We start from the raw sequence: 13,944 nt of genomic DNA, 5'->3' as shown, positions 1-13,944 counted from the left end.
CTCTCAGCTGGGGGAAGCTGCCAGAGGCTATCAGGAGACAAAGCAGCAGAGAAGCTAGTTTTACTCTGCTGCTCACTTTGCCACCCTGTGGACCATCAGCACCTGCACAACCCACCTGCTTTCAGGGAAGCCCTGCACAGTGCTGTGCACCCATGGCTGAACAGGTATGTTAGCTGCAGCTGTGCTGCACTAGTGCATTTGCATGCAGCTGTGCTTGCAAGCATGAGGAAGATTTAAACTAGCAGCAGAATCACACAGCTTGAAGTGTGAGCCAAGACAAACACAGCTTCCTAAACCCATAGCCTCAAGGCCCTTTCTGTTCTCTGCAACTTCAGCACTTCAGTCCCAGCACAGGAATTTGATACAGGGGGTACTTGTCACTTGTGTCCCAGGGTAGATAAGGACAGAAAGAGCAAGCCTATGAAATTCCTATGAAAGAGCATAGGAATGCCACCTGTCTGGGATTCCTGTGCTCTTTCAGCAGCCTTCCTCTGAAGTTTCAAGGCTCTTTTTCCCTAATGTTTAACCCAAATTCCCTCAACTAATTTAAGGCCCATGCTGTCTCACAGGCTACAATCCCCATCCTTGCCATCACTATTTACATATCTCACTGTTTACATTGCCCTTCCTCCAGACTAAACTGCCTTAGTTCCTTCCACTGCTCCCACACCTCAATCCTCCCCACTTGCTGCCAGGCTATCTCACCTGGCCATCACACCCAGAGCAGTGCTGGTGCTACTACAGCAGCTGAGGCCTTCACTGGTTAGGGATTAGTAACAAGAGTTAGGGCCACACCACACTCCCAACTCCACATAACACCAGACTGGCTCAGCCAGAGTCACTGGTGCTCAGATCCCTCAGCCAAGCGCTGCTCTCTTGCTTCCCAGTGCTCTGCCCAGATGCAGCACTTGGCAGCCATCTCTGCAGAATTACACAGTATTTCCTTTCACATTACTTGGCTAGTGTCCTCTGCTGTAGTCACAGCTTCCCTCCACCCCAATGGCAAAGAGAGGTACACACATTTCACTAAGCTACTAAGGAAACATTCTCTAAGGCCCAGGAGCCTCACTACATCCCTCCAGTGACATTAGCTATGCTTAATTAGTTTTCCAGCTAATTTAAACCAATCTACCTGCTTGTGGGAGTAGCAAAAACCTCAAGACAACAACAGATGTTTTGCCATCTCTGGTAACTTCTCAGATTAGATGTTTAGGCAACAAGCACTGAGTGCTGGATTACTTATGAAACAAGTACCAAAAGAGGTTATTTCTGGCTGTCAAGAAATACCCTCTCCTCCCAAGACTGGGCCCAGGCAGGCACATCTCAGTTGTTTTAGGCACATTGCTGAGACACCCGAGTGATGACTAGATATACCCAGAGGAAAAAATCCATCATTATTAGATACCCCCTGAACAAAAAACCCATCATCCACAAAATGCAGTGCTGAGCACAGGTAGACTTACTACTAGTGGGACAAGAAAGAGGGGACACTACCTCCAAGAACATCCTCAAAGGCTTATGCAGAATATACCTGAAGTAACAAGACTCACTTGGGAGGAGTCTCAAATTACTTCACTTTAAGTATTTAAAGACTTTATTGCTAAATTTTACCACCTTGTCCTACCCACCCTCCCCAAGTCTCCAGCGAATTGAAGATGTGGCAGAAAAACTACTTGGAAAGATGCTTGGAAAAGAAATAATTGTTCAAAGCCAAAAAACCACACATCAGCAAGATTAAACTTGCTACCACAGATAACACCAACAAACCACATTTAACAGTCTGATGTGAAGTGGCAAGATCAAGCATTACTAGTTAGGCTGTTACAACTGCTTGTACCAACTCATGCATGTTAGCCCTGACAAGACACTCCTAAACAAACAGTTCTGCCAACTGCAGGTAGCACTGAGGAAAAGCATTACAAGTTTCATGAGTGGTAGTTCTCCCTAGACACAGGGCATCTCAAGCCAAGTTAAATCCCTGAGCCAGGATAATGCATTGCAGAGCCACTACGAGTCACACACTGGGCTCAAGGGGTCAACACCAAACTTCCCAAATACCTGCAGAACTACCTGCTTCAAGATGCCCACAGCCTTTGTGCCAGCAGCTTTCAGTGAGCAAACACAAGCTACAAGCTCTGCAAGGCACTTTAAATGCTAAAGATTGCTGAAGAATATAGTTAGGCAAGGAGCTGAGTCTAAGGCTCTGCAAGCATCTTTTCTCCTCATATCTCAACTCATTTGTCATGATTTTTCAATAAAAACAAGTTGACAGCACATCCTGTGGTTTGCACATGTAGTCTTCTGATTGCTGTACAGTGTATACAAGTATGGATATAAATGCCTGCAAATTTTATTAGAACCAAAGCCCTTAACCATATCAGAAATTAAAGGGGACACAATTAAGTAATACAAGAGAGTTGATGCATTCTCACTCCAGAGCAAAGTTGAATACAGGCATTAGACTGCTTTAACTTTGCAATCCAAAAGCAGTGAAGAAGCTTACATCTTGCATAAATTCTTGCTAGACAGAGCTGAACACACTCTTCTCCCATGATTTGGCAGGGGGGAAATTAAGCCTTGAGTTTAAAGTATCTGAATTTGGCAACATGAAATTTAGCCTGCAATTTCACTGAGATAATTGCTTATCAAGAGGTCATTGTCTTAGTCCTTCACTTTGTCCAACAAGGAAATTGCACCATACATCCTTCATAAGAGAATATTTACACAGAAAATTTATACTGTTGAAGCAATTTAGCAATAGATCTTTCCTAAAAGCTTGCTAATGCATATCTAGCAATTTGAGATCCTACACTCAGTGTAATTTAAATAGCATTTGAAACATTCCAACAGGAATCACATTGTTAGAGAAGCAAATTGCTGCTTCTGTGCATTTTTGCACACCTGCTTAGAGCCTGTGCATTTAGTGCACAAGTTTACAATGCCAAGCCTCTACATAGGTACCTAATAAATGCTACGGAAGAGTTCTTTGGAATGAGGGCAAGCATCTTAGTCTCTAGGCTGTAATGACTTAAGGCTTCTTGCAGCTTTGTTTGTTTGGTCAGTGAAAGCCAGATAAATGCAATCCACTTTCACTCCTGGTTTGGAGTTGGTATCCAATTTGTTCAGGTAGACTAAATCCCATTGCAGTTTCAGACAAGTAGACTGGTGACAAGTCAGTTGCGGGTCACTCCAGGCCCTTCTGGAAGGAGGGATGCAAAGAAAGTCTTGAAAAAAACCCATGCTGTGCTCATAAGTGAAGGACTGGCCTGCTGCAGTTCTTGTAAAACTTGTTCCTCATCAGGAGATGCCTCAGATTCATCTGCTCTGCCTGCATTTCCCCCCTGCCAAAATAAAGGATATTTGGTAAATGAGATCATTGCAGAAATGAAAAGAATCAGGTATCAAACAGCATTTTTGTTACCCAGATGTCACTGTCAGAATATATAAAGCTTGCAAGTATCCCCAGACAACCACAAAGTCAAAAAAACAAGCTGCACACTAGCATTATGGTTAAATCATGCTGTGTGTCCAAGAACACTGTCTAGGACAGACATGAAGCACCAGATCAGGTGAACTATGTATGCATTTACAACTAATTAATTTTCACTGACATCAACCAGAAGAGTCAGCTTGAAATGCAACACTAAGATTGCTTATATACTCAAATCTGATCACTGAGGTATAGTCTAAACCCTGTCTTCAGTTAAGATGCTGTTCAGCCTGTGACAGGCTGCTCTCTCCATTACAACATCCTAAAGGACAGAAACAACTAAAAGAAGTCAGCTTGAAATATTTTGTAGAACAGAGGAATTGGCTGCACCAAAGGAGGACTTAAGCTGGCAATTATTCCACCATGGAAGATAGTTTCTGACAAAAGTTGAGAGAAAAGTTTTTCTACTACATGTAATTAGTAAACTGAAAGTAAGACTTCACAGGGTTTCATGCTCATGGTTTAAAAAATACCAAGACAATACCTGTAAGTTATTGTTCTGGTCCTGGTTTATAGCAGCTTGAGGAAGAACATTGCCTGGGAAGGGCTGAAGTGGTCTTTGTCTAAATGGAAGCCATCCAACATGGTGCCTGGCAAAGTCAATAGATTTTTTTATTCATAGTGGTAATTGAAACATTACTCCTTCCTGTTACACCAACACAGTTCAAGTAACACCTGACTGCTCAGAGCTGCAGACAGCAACTTCAGCACATTAAGGTCTCTTTCTGCCCTGACCCATTAAGTACTTTCAAAGCCTCCTGTTAGCAGCAAACCATGAGGTAGGAGGGGAAGTCCGAGCATCTGCTCACATTCAAAATAAGCAGCACTATATCCAGGTTTCCATCTACTTGATCAGGGCTGAGCCTGCTGGAACATGCTGCTAGAGGTACAAAGAGCCTGCTTGTTTACCATGTTATGTACACCCCTGGGTAACTCTGTATTCATCCTAAAAAAAGGGGCACAAAGAACATGCAAAACAGCACTATCTTACCAAAACATAAGAGGCCATATAGACCTTCTTAGGTCTGTATCTCTACAGCACCTGCACCTTGTAACCCACAATAAGCTGTTCAAAGTTACACTTGAGAATTATCAATAGTAAAATTTAAGGACTTTTAATGAAGCAATTAACCTTCACTCTCCAAATCTGCATAGAGGTTAGAGATGATCATTTGAGATGCTCCAGTTTCAACTCCTAGACCCACCAACAGGAATGCAGAGGCCTACATCACTTGTTTCACTGGTGATCAAAGAATTTGAGGGGACAGATTATCTTTCTCAGCCAAAACATCCCAAGCATGTCAACTGAGGGCCCATTATCTTTATTGTGGTTCTAAGAGATTTATCCCAAGTCTCCCCCCCCCCCCCCCCCCGCTAAAGAGACTCAAAGGCAACTCAGGACACCACATTGTTTAGCTTTGTCTGCTAAACTGCTGAACTTTGTCAGAGAGACAACACACAGCAGAAACCCACATGGGTATATGAGTTAGATAGCAGGTGTGATACCCTCTTCCCAAGACAGAGTTCAAACACTTGTTTTTCCTACAAGGGCCTGTCATTTACTACATTGAACCTACACATCCACTCTACACTGCTGAGCTGCTGGGGCTTTACACTGAAAGCTACCTATTAGGTTTCAAGTAGTTTTCAAAAAAGAAAGCCAGCCATACCAGAAGTGTTAGTACAGAAACCACTATCACCCATTCTTCATTTAATCCAGGCATAGGCTATACTTATATTTTTACTATATACCAAGTTATAGCAGGATAGAGGAGTGGTCCACCCTTTCCAGGTACAAGAGTCATATGAAGCTCAAATGCCACAAAGCTGACCACAGTACAGAGCTCAGTACTTCAGTGAAACATCTCTGAATACAGTAGTAAATATTAATACTATACACTTACAGATACATCAGCACAGTGCCACCCATAACCAGAAGGAACCTGCTGACACTGGAGTAGAAATAGATAATGTTGACAAAAACATAGAACAGTGTTGCTGAGTAGAGCCAATCCAACCAATCTCGATTGCCACCCTCCTCCTCTTCCTCCATGAGGGGACCCCCTTGGGCATTCATCCGCAAGTTCTGGTTGGCTGCTGCATTAACCTGGGCAGCAGCATTCTGGTTTCCAGGCTGATTTTGTGCAGGAAATGGGTCTGGGAGAGGAGCTGGGGGTGTCACTGGTGCCACTGGTATCTCCTGAGAATGTTGTGTATGGGATGGGTCAGCAGATGCAGCAGTAGAAGCCAAGCTGAAACCAGAGAACACAATACAGAGTAAGGCTTAGTCAAATCCTTTTGCATTTAACACAGACACTAAAAATTTGTCCACCTTTAAGTATAGAGTCAGATCACATGCAAGTAGAAAGCATCAAGTTTAGAGGCTACAGAAGGGTTAGACACAAGTTTTAGTTCTACCCATGACAGTTGCATAGTGACTTCAGCAAGTCAAATCAGGCACCTTCTACTTTATGAACAATAATTTCAATACTTTGCAAAAAATCTTTAGAGCAATCTAAAGGTAGTATAGAAGGCTGCTGCAAATCTCAGCTTTACCTTTGTCAGTGCTGTGTGTGCTATTTTAAGCAGTCAAAAAATGACCTGAGGCTCATCAGCAGGATTACATTTACTCTACAGACACCTGCCCTCCCAAAAGAGTCTGAGATCCACAATTTGGAAAATTTAAAAGCACTGGCCTAAGCAGTAAACCAAGCACCACATGACAGTTAAGAGGTACATTCCCACACCATTCAGCACAAGTTACAACAAAGGGTCTTCCAATCACACTATATCAGAAGAACTGCCAGAAGCTTTCTATTTCTTTGTATTACAGTTTCTACTTTCTACTGGTAGCTTTGAACAGAAAACTTACTATTGCATGTAGTATTGTCTTACATAAATCTGCCGAAACCAGGACATCTGAAGCATGCTGTAGGTTGTATAGGCAGAGAAGCCAGGAGCCACGCTTTGGAAGGGATGCAGAGTTGTTTCAAGCCTTGGTCAAAATTTGAACACATTCATTAGCAAATACTGGACAAACTGTAAGAGTCATTTATTACAAGACAATGTAAATAACTTCTGCCATTTTGTACATCCAAATGCAAAATTAATTCTCCCTTCTACAGTATTAAAGACATCTCTTTACCCACACGAATAAAGGGAAGATTTTCAACTAACAGAGCAGTGCATTTTCCTTCAGCTTCTTTCATGTCCACTAAAGCTTTTATATAAATCCTCATCATCTTTGGTCCACATTCTATGGACTTAAGACAGCATGTGTGACATAAGGGGCTGACATCCAACACAAAGCCAACATTTTAAAAGTCTTAGTGATGTATGTAAAAATTGTATTTACCTGTTACTGGCTTCTGCTGAAGATTGGCCACCAGAAGAGCATCTCAGTCTTTCACCAGTTGAGGAAGATACAGATGGTGCTTGACTAGCTTCCAACAAAAGCTTTGGCTGATCAGCTTTAACCTAGGGACAGCAATGCAGTTAGTAAGGTTATCCAGGACACTACACAAGCCTTACGCAAAAAGGTTACACCACGCTGAATATGCTTTTATTTTATAACTGCTACACAGTTCACGCACTGTCCCACATGGTACCTCTAGGCACTGCCACAGTACTGACACTGCTCTTGGGCACCATGCCACAAGCACCTCCATCAGTATTTTAAAGCTCCTTTAAAAGTGACTGGCATGTAAAACTGACTTGATGTTAGTCTTCACTTTCACTAGATCTACACCTGTATTTATTAATTTTTATGCATGCAGACAGGTCCCATCCTGTTATAAAAATGTAACTGGAAGAAACAGAGGGAACTGCACTCAAGACAGTTTGACTTTTTAGCTACAATAAGTTTGTGTATGCAAGTGCAAACTGCTGTACACAGAATTCAAGAGTAGTTTTGTGGTGATACATCTGTATAATATCCAGACCAAAGCTGGCTCACAGCTAGGATAAGCTCAAATTGCCTATAAAGGGCAATATAAACACACCTCTTGACACATTAGCACATCCACTTGAAAGTAAAAATTGGTTTTGGCCATTTGCACTGAAGACCAGCAAGGACTCAGTTCAAGCACTAAGGCTCATCTTTGGCTTCCTCTCTACAGGCTGAGTCACTAATGAGAGCAGTTAAAACATCTTCAGCTAACAGCCTTCTTCCTTCCTCACACCCCAATTACAGATGAGAACAGCTTCCACTAACTACTGTATCTGCTGTCCACAAGCACAGCCTCTATCCAAAAGAGCCTGGGACATGACAGGTCATATTCTATTTAATAAAACTGAATTCACCAGAAAGCATTTCTCCAAGCAGTGTGTTAGAACTAGATTACAGTTTTGATATTTCTTAACAGATGCCATAAGAATCTTTACTGATGAACCATAGAGTCATTTTACTCATCTTAATCCAAATACCGTCACATTCCTAACCAAGTAATCACAAAGTAATATTGCCATTGCACTAGTAGGAAAAAGCTGCAGTATCACTGCACTTTAAAATAGCCATTCAATACTTCCCATCTTTAGTCACAACCCCAAGACTGAATAGTATGTTAACTTAGTATGAGTACCTCTGCATTGGTTTCTTGCACATTTGCAGGAGTCTTGAAGTCGTATACCAAATGAAGAGCATGCAACTCCCTGTGCTAAAATGTAATGGAAGACATGTTAAAAATATAACTTTTATTGATATATTTCAGCACAGCATAAAAGATTTTTTTATACCTTTGGCAACAACTCTCTCAGATAATGATGATCAAGCAGCAGCTTCCCAGAATAAATCAGCTTTTGGTCCTCTTCAGGCTTTGAAGAAAGAAAAAGAATAGGATGACTTGCTCTGCCAAGAACATGCAAGCATTAACTGACACAACGTGCAGCCAGATGGACAGAGGCATGCAGCAAAAGCACCCCACACATTAAGGTGCATAGGGAATTGTGCATATCTAAATTCAGCTAATGACATGAGAATAACTGAATACTTAAGTGCAAGATTACTAACACTGAAGTCTAAATCACCAGGAGGATATAAAGCACTCCTTTGGCAAAGAACTTTGTTACATACTGTCTCTTTTGGTCTGGATAAAAAGATTTGTGTTTCTTAGAAACAAAGGTTTGGAGTACCATCTAATCTGCTCAGCACTGGAGGTGGTGTCAAATAAATCTGTTGTACCCCATCAGATGAATCCCAGCAGCTGTTCACCTAGAGCCTTCCTACTGCAATACAGCAGCCAGTGGAAGCATACTGATCTTGTTTCTCTTCACTCCTAGGGAAAGCAAGGCAAAAAGCATATTCTCTTGCTGAAACACTGTCTGTCAGGTGCCACAGAGCACAGCAGTGCAACACCCACTGAGCTAAGCTTTCATGATGTCAGCTCACAAGACCCATGGCTTGAAAGGAAGTCAAACTTCTGCATTTTCACCATCAGACATCTCTACAAACCCAGTTACCTTGCTATGCACAGACTGGGCTACCTCTCATTCAACATGGAAAGAGCTTTCAAAAAAACCCAGGTGCCTCAGCCCACTCGCTACCCCCGCAGTAGGTGTGATGTCCCAGGTGTGATGTCCCAGATGTGCCCACCTGCACATCCCACACACAACCTGCCCCTCTGGGCTCAGCTGCCAGACCTCACCCGCAGCTGGTGCGAGCAGGCTCCCCGACAGCGGCTGACATTTCCAAACACCCCGCAGGACACACAGTCCCGGGGAGTTAATATTTAACAGCGGCCGAATCCGAAACCAAGTCCCAAAATAGCCCCCAGCGCGGCCCGAGCAGGCCCCACGCCCGTACCGACCAGCCAGCAGCGGGCAGCTGATGCAATCAGGCACGGGACGGGGGGGCAGGTGCCGGCAGGCCTCGACCAAGCGAGCCGCCGGCGGCCCCCGGAGCCCCGCCGAGGCCCCGCGGCAGCTCCCGACGCTGCCCCGCGGGGATGCGTCGTTCCTCCTCTCTTCCCCGCCCCAACGGCCGCGACCGGAAGGGGCTCGTGCAGCGGGCGGAGGACACTGAGGGGGAATGGGGAGGAGGGGAGCGCGCACTCACCGGTGCCTCGGGTACGAGGCGGCGCAGCTCGGCCTTGAGCCGGCGCACGGTCCAGGCAGGCGCGGCGCGGAGACGCAGGTCGGGGTGTCGCTGCGTAGGGCTCCGGACGAGCAGCGCCAGCGGCTCCCCCATGTCGAGCGCAGGACCGGTACCAGGGACAGCCCCCCGCCGCTGCCCGACATTTTATAGGCGCCCGCCGCGCCCCGCCCTGCTGCAGGGCCGTGGTGGCTGCAGCTGATTGGCCGCGGCGGGAGCGCGGGAGGGGGCTGCTACGTAGGCCAATGGGACGGAACCCCGCGTGCGGCGCCGCGAGAGGGCGGTGGCGGGAGGCGGAGGGGCTGATTGGGCGGTGCCGGGTGAGGGGGGCTCCAGCGCCCGGCGCAACGTCACCATGGCGACGGTGACCCCCCCCCCCCCCCCCCGGCCGGGAGGGGCTGGCGGCCATTGCGGGGGCGGCGCGGCCCGGTCTCGTTGTGCGCGCCGGCGCCAGGCCCCTGCCCTCCCTTCCTCCCTCTCTCTCTTCCCTCCCGCCCGGTGGCGGTCCGGCGTGCTCAGCCCGCGGGTCCCGCAGGCAGCGGGGCGGCCTCACCGGGCCGCCACGGCCGCCCGACCCCTCCGGGACGCGCTGGGTCTGAGGGAGCCGAGCCCGCCCCGCCTGCCAGGCCGCAGCCTCACCGGGCCCGGCCCAGCCACCCCTTCGGCACCGAGCAGAGAGCGGGGACGCATAACGGGTGCTCTGCCGCGTCGGTCCTTCAGACACCCATCCCACGTCCCGCCTGCCCGTTCCTGCCTGCTTCGGCCTCGCTGCCGCACCGCGGCGGGGCTGTTCACTGAGGTCTCTTGGTCACCTGCTCAGGCCAAAGCTCCACCGCACATCAGCGTCGGCAGCAACGCCGGTTTTAGGGGTTCCTGGCTTCACTCTTCCCTTTCCCCTTTGCTCACAGAAGCAGCACAGCTCTCCGTGGGGCCCTGCACATGCTGGATCCACAGCCTGATCCAGGTGGAACATCGCCTTTTTTTCCTATGATTATTTTACCAGATGTGCATAGCTACCTCATCAGGTTTGTTGCTGACTTCATGGGGACAGGACACAACATGTGTGGGGCCAAAAGGAGTGTGCAGGGGTGTTGGGGAAAGGTGATAACCAAAAAATAAAAAAAAAAAAAGTAGAACAGCAGCTTCTGAGTCCTCTTCCCCATACCCATCTTCCTTTGAGATGTGATCTGGCACTGGGAAAACCAGTGGTAATGATCCTGATGCATCAGGAGGGGGTTTTAGCGTACTTTAAAACAGTATCATAGGAATGTGAGAAGTCAGTTTTATCTGTCAGCACCACATATTTACTCTGCATGTTTCATTAGCTGCTCAGTATTCCTTGGCAGTCAGACCTGTTGCCCAAAGGTATGGATGAGTTTGCAGCCAGATTTTGCAACCAGAAGAGACACTCTGCCACGGGGATGCATCACCTCACAGCTTCCTGGGGAAGAGCTGTATCACGGGGCAGCGCTGCCTTGGGAGCCGACAAAATAAAATCACAAAGAAATGAACTGAGCCTACATCTGGTCTGATGAACCCTCCGTGGCTGCCAGGATACATCCTTGGTGAGGATGGAGAACGCTGGCAGAGCCCATTCCTTTGTTGCGTCCCTCCCCACAATGAGCACTGTGGCAGCAGGAGTCACTTCAGAGCTGAGGCTGCGCTCCCCGCCTGCTCTGCCCTCGGCTGTCCCTGGACAGGCTCAGTGTTCAGGTGGGCTTTACCTCCCCAACCTCAGCTCCGTGTCCCCACCAAGCCAAGGAGACATCAGAGCTATCTGCCGCTCTTGCTCTGCTGGCAGGGACCGTGATCTGTGTTCCCCAGCACCTGACAGTGGTAGAAAAGGGAAAGACTAATGCAGTGTCCAAGGCCTCCCTTGCCAATGTCCCTGGTTAAGGTCAAGGTGACTTTGCTGCTCTCGTTTGCAGCGTTTGCTCAGAGTGCCCAGAGGGCTCCCGTGGGTGGCAGGGACAGGGTAAAGCTGTGGAGGTATCGGTATCAAGCCGGGTTCTCAGGCTCTACCTGTGTGTTTTGCTGGGAGTCCCTGTGCCGTTGCTGGCCTGTGGACCAGGTGAGCAGCTGTAGTTGCAGCGCCAATCCTGCCTCGAGCTTTAACTTCTGTGTTTCTCCCCCCTGCCATGGACAAGGAGGGCAGAGCTCACCTGAGCCACCCGCTGCCCATCTCGTGTCCCAGCCATTGCTGGGAAAACCTCCCGCTCACAGGAACGTGCTGGACAACCTTATCTGAACCCAGTGCTGACCTGGTTTTGAGCAGGGGGTGGAGGAGCAACCTCCCAAGATGCCCACCAACCTGAATGTTGCTTTGATGCTAAACCTCAGCAGCCCTCCTCCAAGTCAGGGGGTGCTGAGACCCCCGGAGAGCCAGGCCCTCGCTGCCCTCACCTGAAGCAGCCAAGAACTGTTGGATCTGAAGGCAGTGGACACGTCCGGACAGTTGGTAGCACGTGCTCCAGTCCCAGAGGCTGATTCAGAGCTCCTGATACTAAAGCAAAACAAATACCTGCCTCGATACTGTCTGCTTAGCTTAGGTCTCACTCTGTAGCCACAGATTCGGGGACATGGCGCAAAACAGAAGGTGTGACCAGCATGTTACCCCCACCGTCCTGCTGAACAGTTAACTCCGATTTACCAAATTTGAGATGAAGGGCTGCAAGCTTCTTTTGTCACTGATGCCTGCGTAAACATTAACCCTGGTGTAAATCAGGATTATCTCTCTGACCTCAACACAATTACTCTGTTTAAAAAAAAAACTGAGGGGGGGGGGAAATTGCTGACGAGTTTACAGCTCTGTGTGTGGTCAGGCTTGTTTTTACCACGTAGCAATCTTTCGGTGCAGCAGGAGCAGCCGGGGGAGAACTTGCCAGTACGCAAGGAGGTGTCCCGCAGACTCGCAGCCTGGCGCACTCCCTTTGCTCGCCTAGGTGCGGTGACGCAGGGGAAGAGCCTGCCAGGAGCCGCAGTCCGGCTTACGTGGGCCCGGTGCTGTGGTGATGCTGGGGTCTGATGCAATTTTGTGCTGTCCAAAGGTTGCTCTGTGGGCCAGGATAGGGCAAGGACCAGAGGATGGCATGATCCAGACAAGCTGGGCTGATTCTCAGGATTTGGTTCAATGTGTTTATTCAGTAGGAAGCACGTTTCATGGCACTGTTGTCACAGCCCCTTTGGCCGGTGTGGCAGCTTCTTTCCAGCCCATAAACAAGATTTCAATCTTGTTTAGGCACTGGGGTTGGTGACCCTGGGGTAGGCAGCCCGCGAGCAGGCAGGGAGCATGCAGTGTGCTCCAGCATCATGCAGGCAGAGCTGCACTGTGGCAGGGTCTGTGGGGAAGGGGCTGCCTGTGTGTCTCTGAGCATTTCTGTGCCCGAACAGAGCCAGTTCTGCTGGAGATGCATCCTGAGGGCATCACCCGCGGACACAACCCAGCAGCACCCGAGGAGATGTGCTCTGGCAGAACATCCTGGCAGCCTAGCGTGGGACAGGCACAGCGACGTGAGCACTTTACCGTACACCCAGCAAACTCGAGCAGCTCCCCTCCTTTCACTCGGGTGTTCCACCGCTTGGTAAAGCAATTCATCGCAGGACTGAATAACCTTCCCTGGCCCACGCTGCTCCGGAGCAATAACAAACTTTCGTGCCGGACGGGGAAAAAAAACAGGGGGAACATATAACCAGGAGGCTGGAAACAAGCGGCACGGCAGCGTGTCACACGGCGAGGCTGAAAATCGTCCCCTGCTGCCAGGGATGTGCCGGCGGCCGGCCAGCCCAGAGGCCACCAAACCCGTGGCAGCGGGGAGCAGGCAGTCCCAGGTCAGCGGGAGAGGCAGGAGCTTCTGCCGGCACGGGGTCGAGACACGCTGAAATATCCCCGGGGGGACCCAGGGCTCCCACCAGTGACACTCGTGGGGATGAAGTGGGGATGCCAGCCACGTGTCAGAGCCCAGTGTCCCCGAAGAGGGGCAGGCCCCCCCCAATTGATTTTAATTGTGCCACTAATGAGGTTCCTGATAGCGATGGGATGGCCGGGATTACCGGCGCGGTGCGGGGCGGTGCTCCCGGGTCAGGCTGCGCCCGGTGCCATCCCCTTCAGCCCGCCCGCAGACGGCGCGGCCGGCGGCGGGGGCAGGCGGTCAGCGCGGCGGCGTCCCGCCGGGGGAGAGAAGCCGTGCCCGGGCGGGGCGGGGCGGGGCGGCAGCAGCCGGCCGCAGGCGGAGCGGAGCCGACCCCGGCCCGGGCAGAGGGAGCGGCGGCGCCGGGGCGGAGGGGGCGGGTCCTGCTGCTCGCCCGGCCCCGCCCCCGTTGCCACAGCGACGTTGTCAGCAACCCTCCGGCCACGCCCCCCGCCCCG

At 49.3% G+C, this 13,944-nt stretch overlaps 1 protein-coding gene across 2 annotated transcripts; it reads right to left on the bottom strand.

Annotated features, from left to right (window-relative positions):
- Window positions 1–3,027: 3,027 nt before the first annotated feature.
- Window positions 3,028–9,716, bottom strand: HERPUD1 (homocysteine inducible ER protein with ubiquitin like domain 1). Of its 2 annotated transcripts, XM_072872359.1 has the most exons (9): window positions 9,543–9,682; window positions 8,621–8,763; window positions 8,225–8,302; window positions 8,071–8,145; window positions 6,846–6,967; window positions 6,363–6,485; window positions 5,395–5,742; window positions 3,975–4,080; window positions 3,028–3,341 (listed from the first exon to the last, which is right to left on the bottom strand). In XM_072872359.1, the coding sequence occupies exons 2-9, from the start codon at window positions 8,621–8,623 to the stop codon at window positions 3,174–3,176; spliced, it is 1,023 nt and encodes a 340-aa protein (XP_072728460.1). In that variant the 5' UTR covers window positions 8,624–8,763; window positions 9,543–9,682; the 3' UTR covers window positions 3,028–3,173. The 2 variants fall into 2 exon arrangements, with proteins under 2 accessions (XP_072728460.1, XP_072728459.1); XM_072872358.1 differs by lacking the exon at window positions 8,621–8,763 and having other exon boundaries at window positions 9,543–9,716.
- Window positions 9,717–13,944: the final 4,228 nt, after the last annotated feature.

This window comes from Ciconia boyciana, chromosome 9 (assembly GCF_034638445.1).
Source record: "Ciconia boyciana chromosome 9, ASM3463844v1, whole genome shotgun sequence".
Classification (NCBI taxonomy): Eukaryota; Metazoa; Chordata; class Aves; order Ciconiiformes; family Ciconiidae; genus Ciconia; species Ciconia boyciana.
The sequence above is the reverse complement of the archived record's forward strand: the minus strand, read 5'-3'. Positions and strand labels throughout refer to the sequence as shown.

What these genes read in the sequence shown, in the direction of transcription:
- HERPUD1 (XM_072872358.1), bottom strand. Translation starts at nt 9,674, where the DNA reads ATGGGGGAGCCGCTGGCGCTGCTCGTCCGGAGCCCTACGCAGCGACAC. An exon ending in TGAGAGAGTTGTTGCCAAAG is followed by an intron (nt 8,146 to 8,224) that starts GTATAAAAAAAT and finishes ATTACATTTTAG; the next exon opens with CACAGGGAGTTGCATGCTCT. An exon ending in TGCAAGAAACCAATGCAGAG is followed by an intron (nt 6,968 to 8,070) that starts GTACTCATACTA and finishes TGCTGTCCCTAG; the next exon opens with GTTAAAGCTGATCAGCCAAA.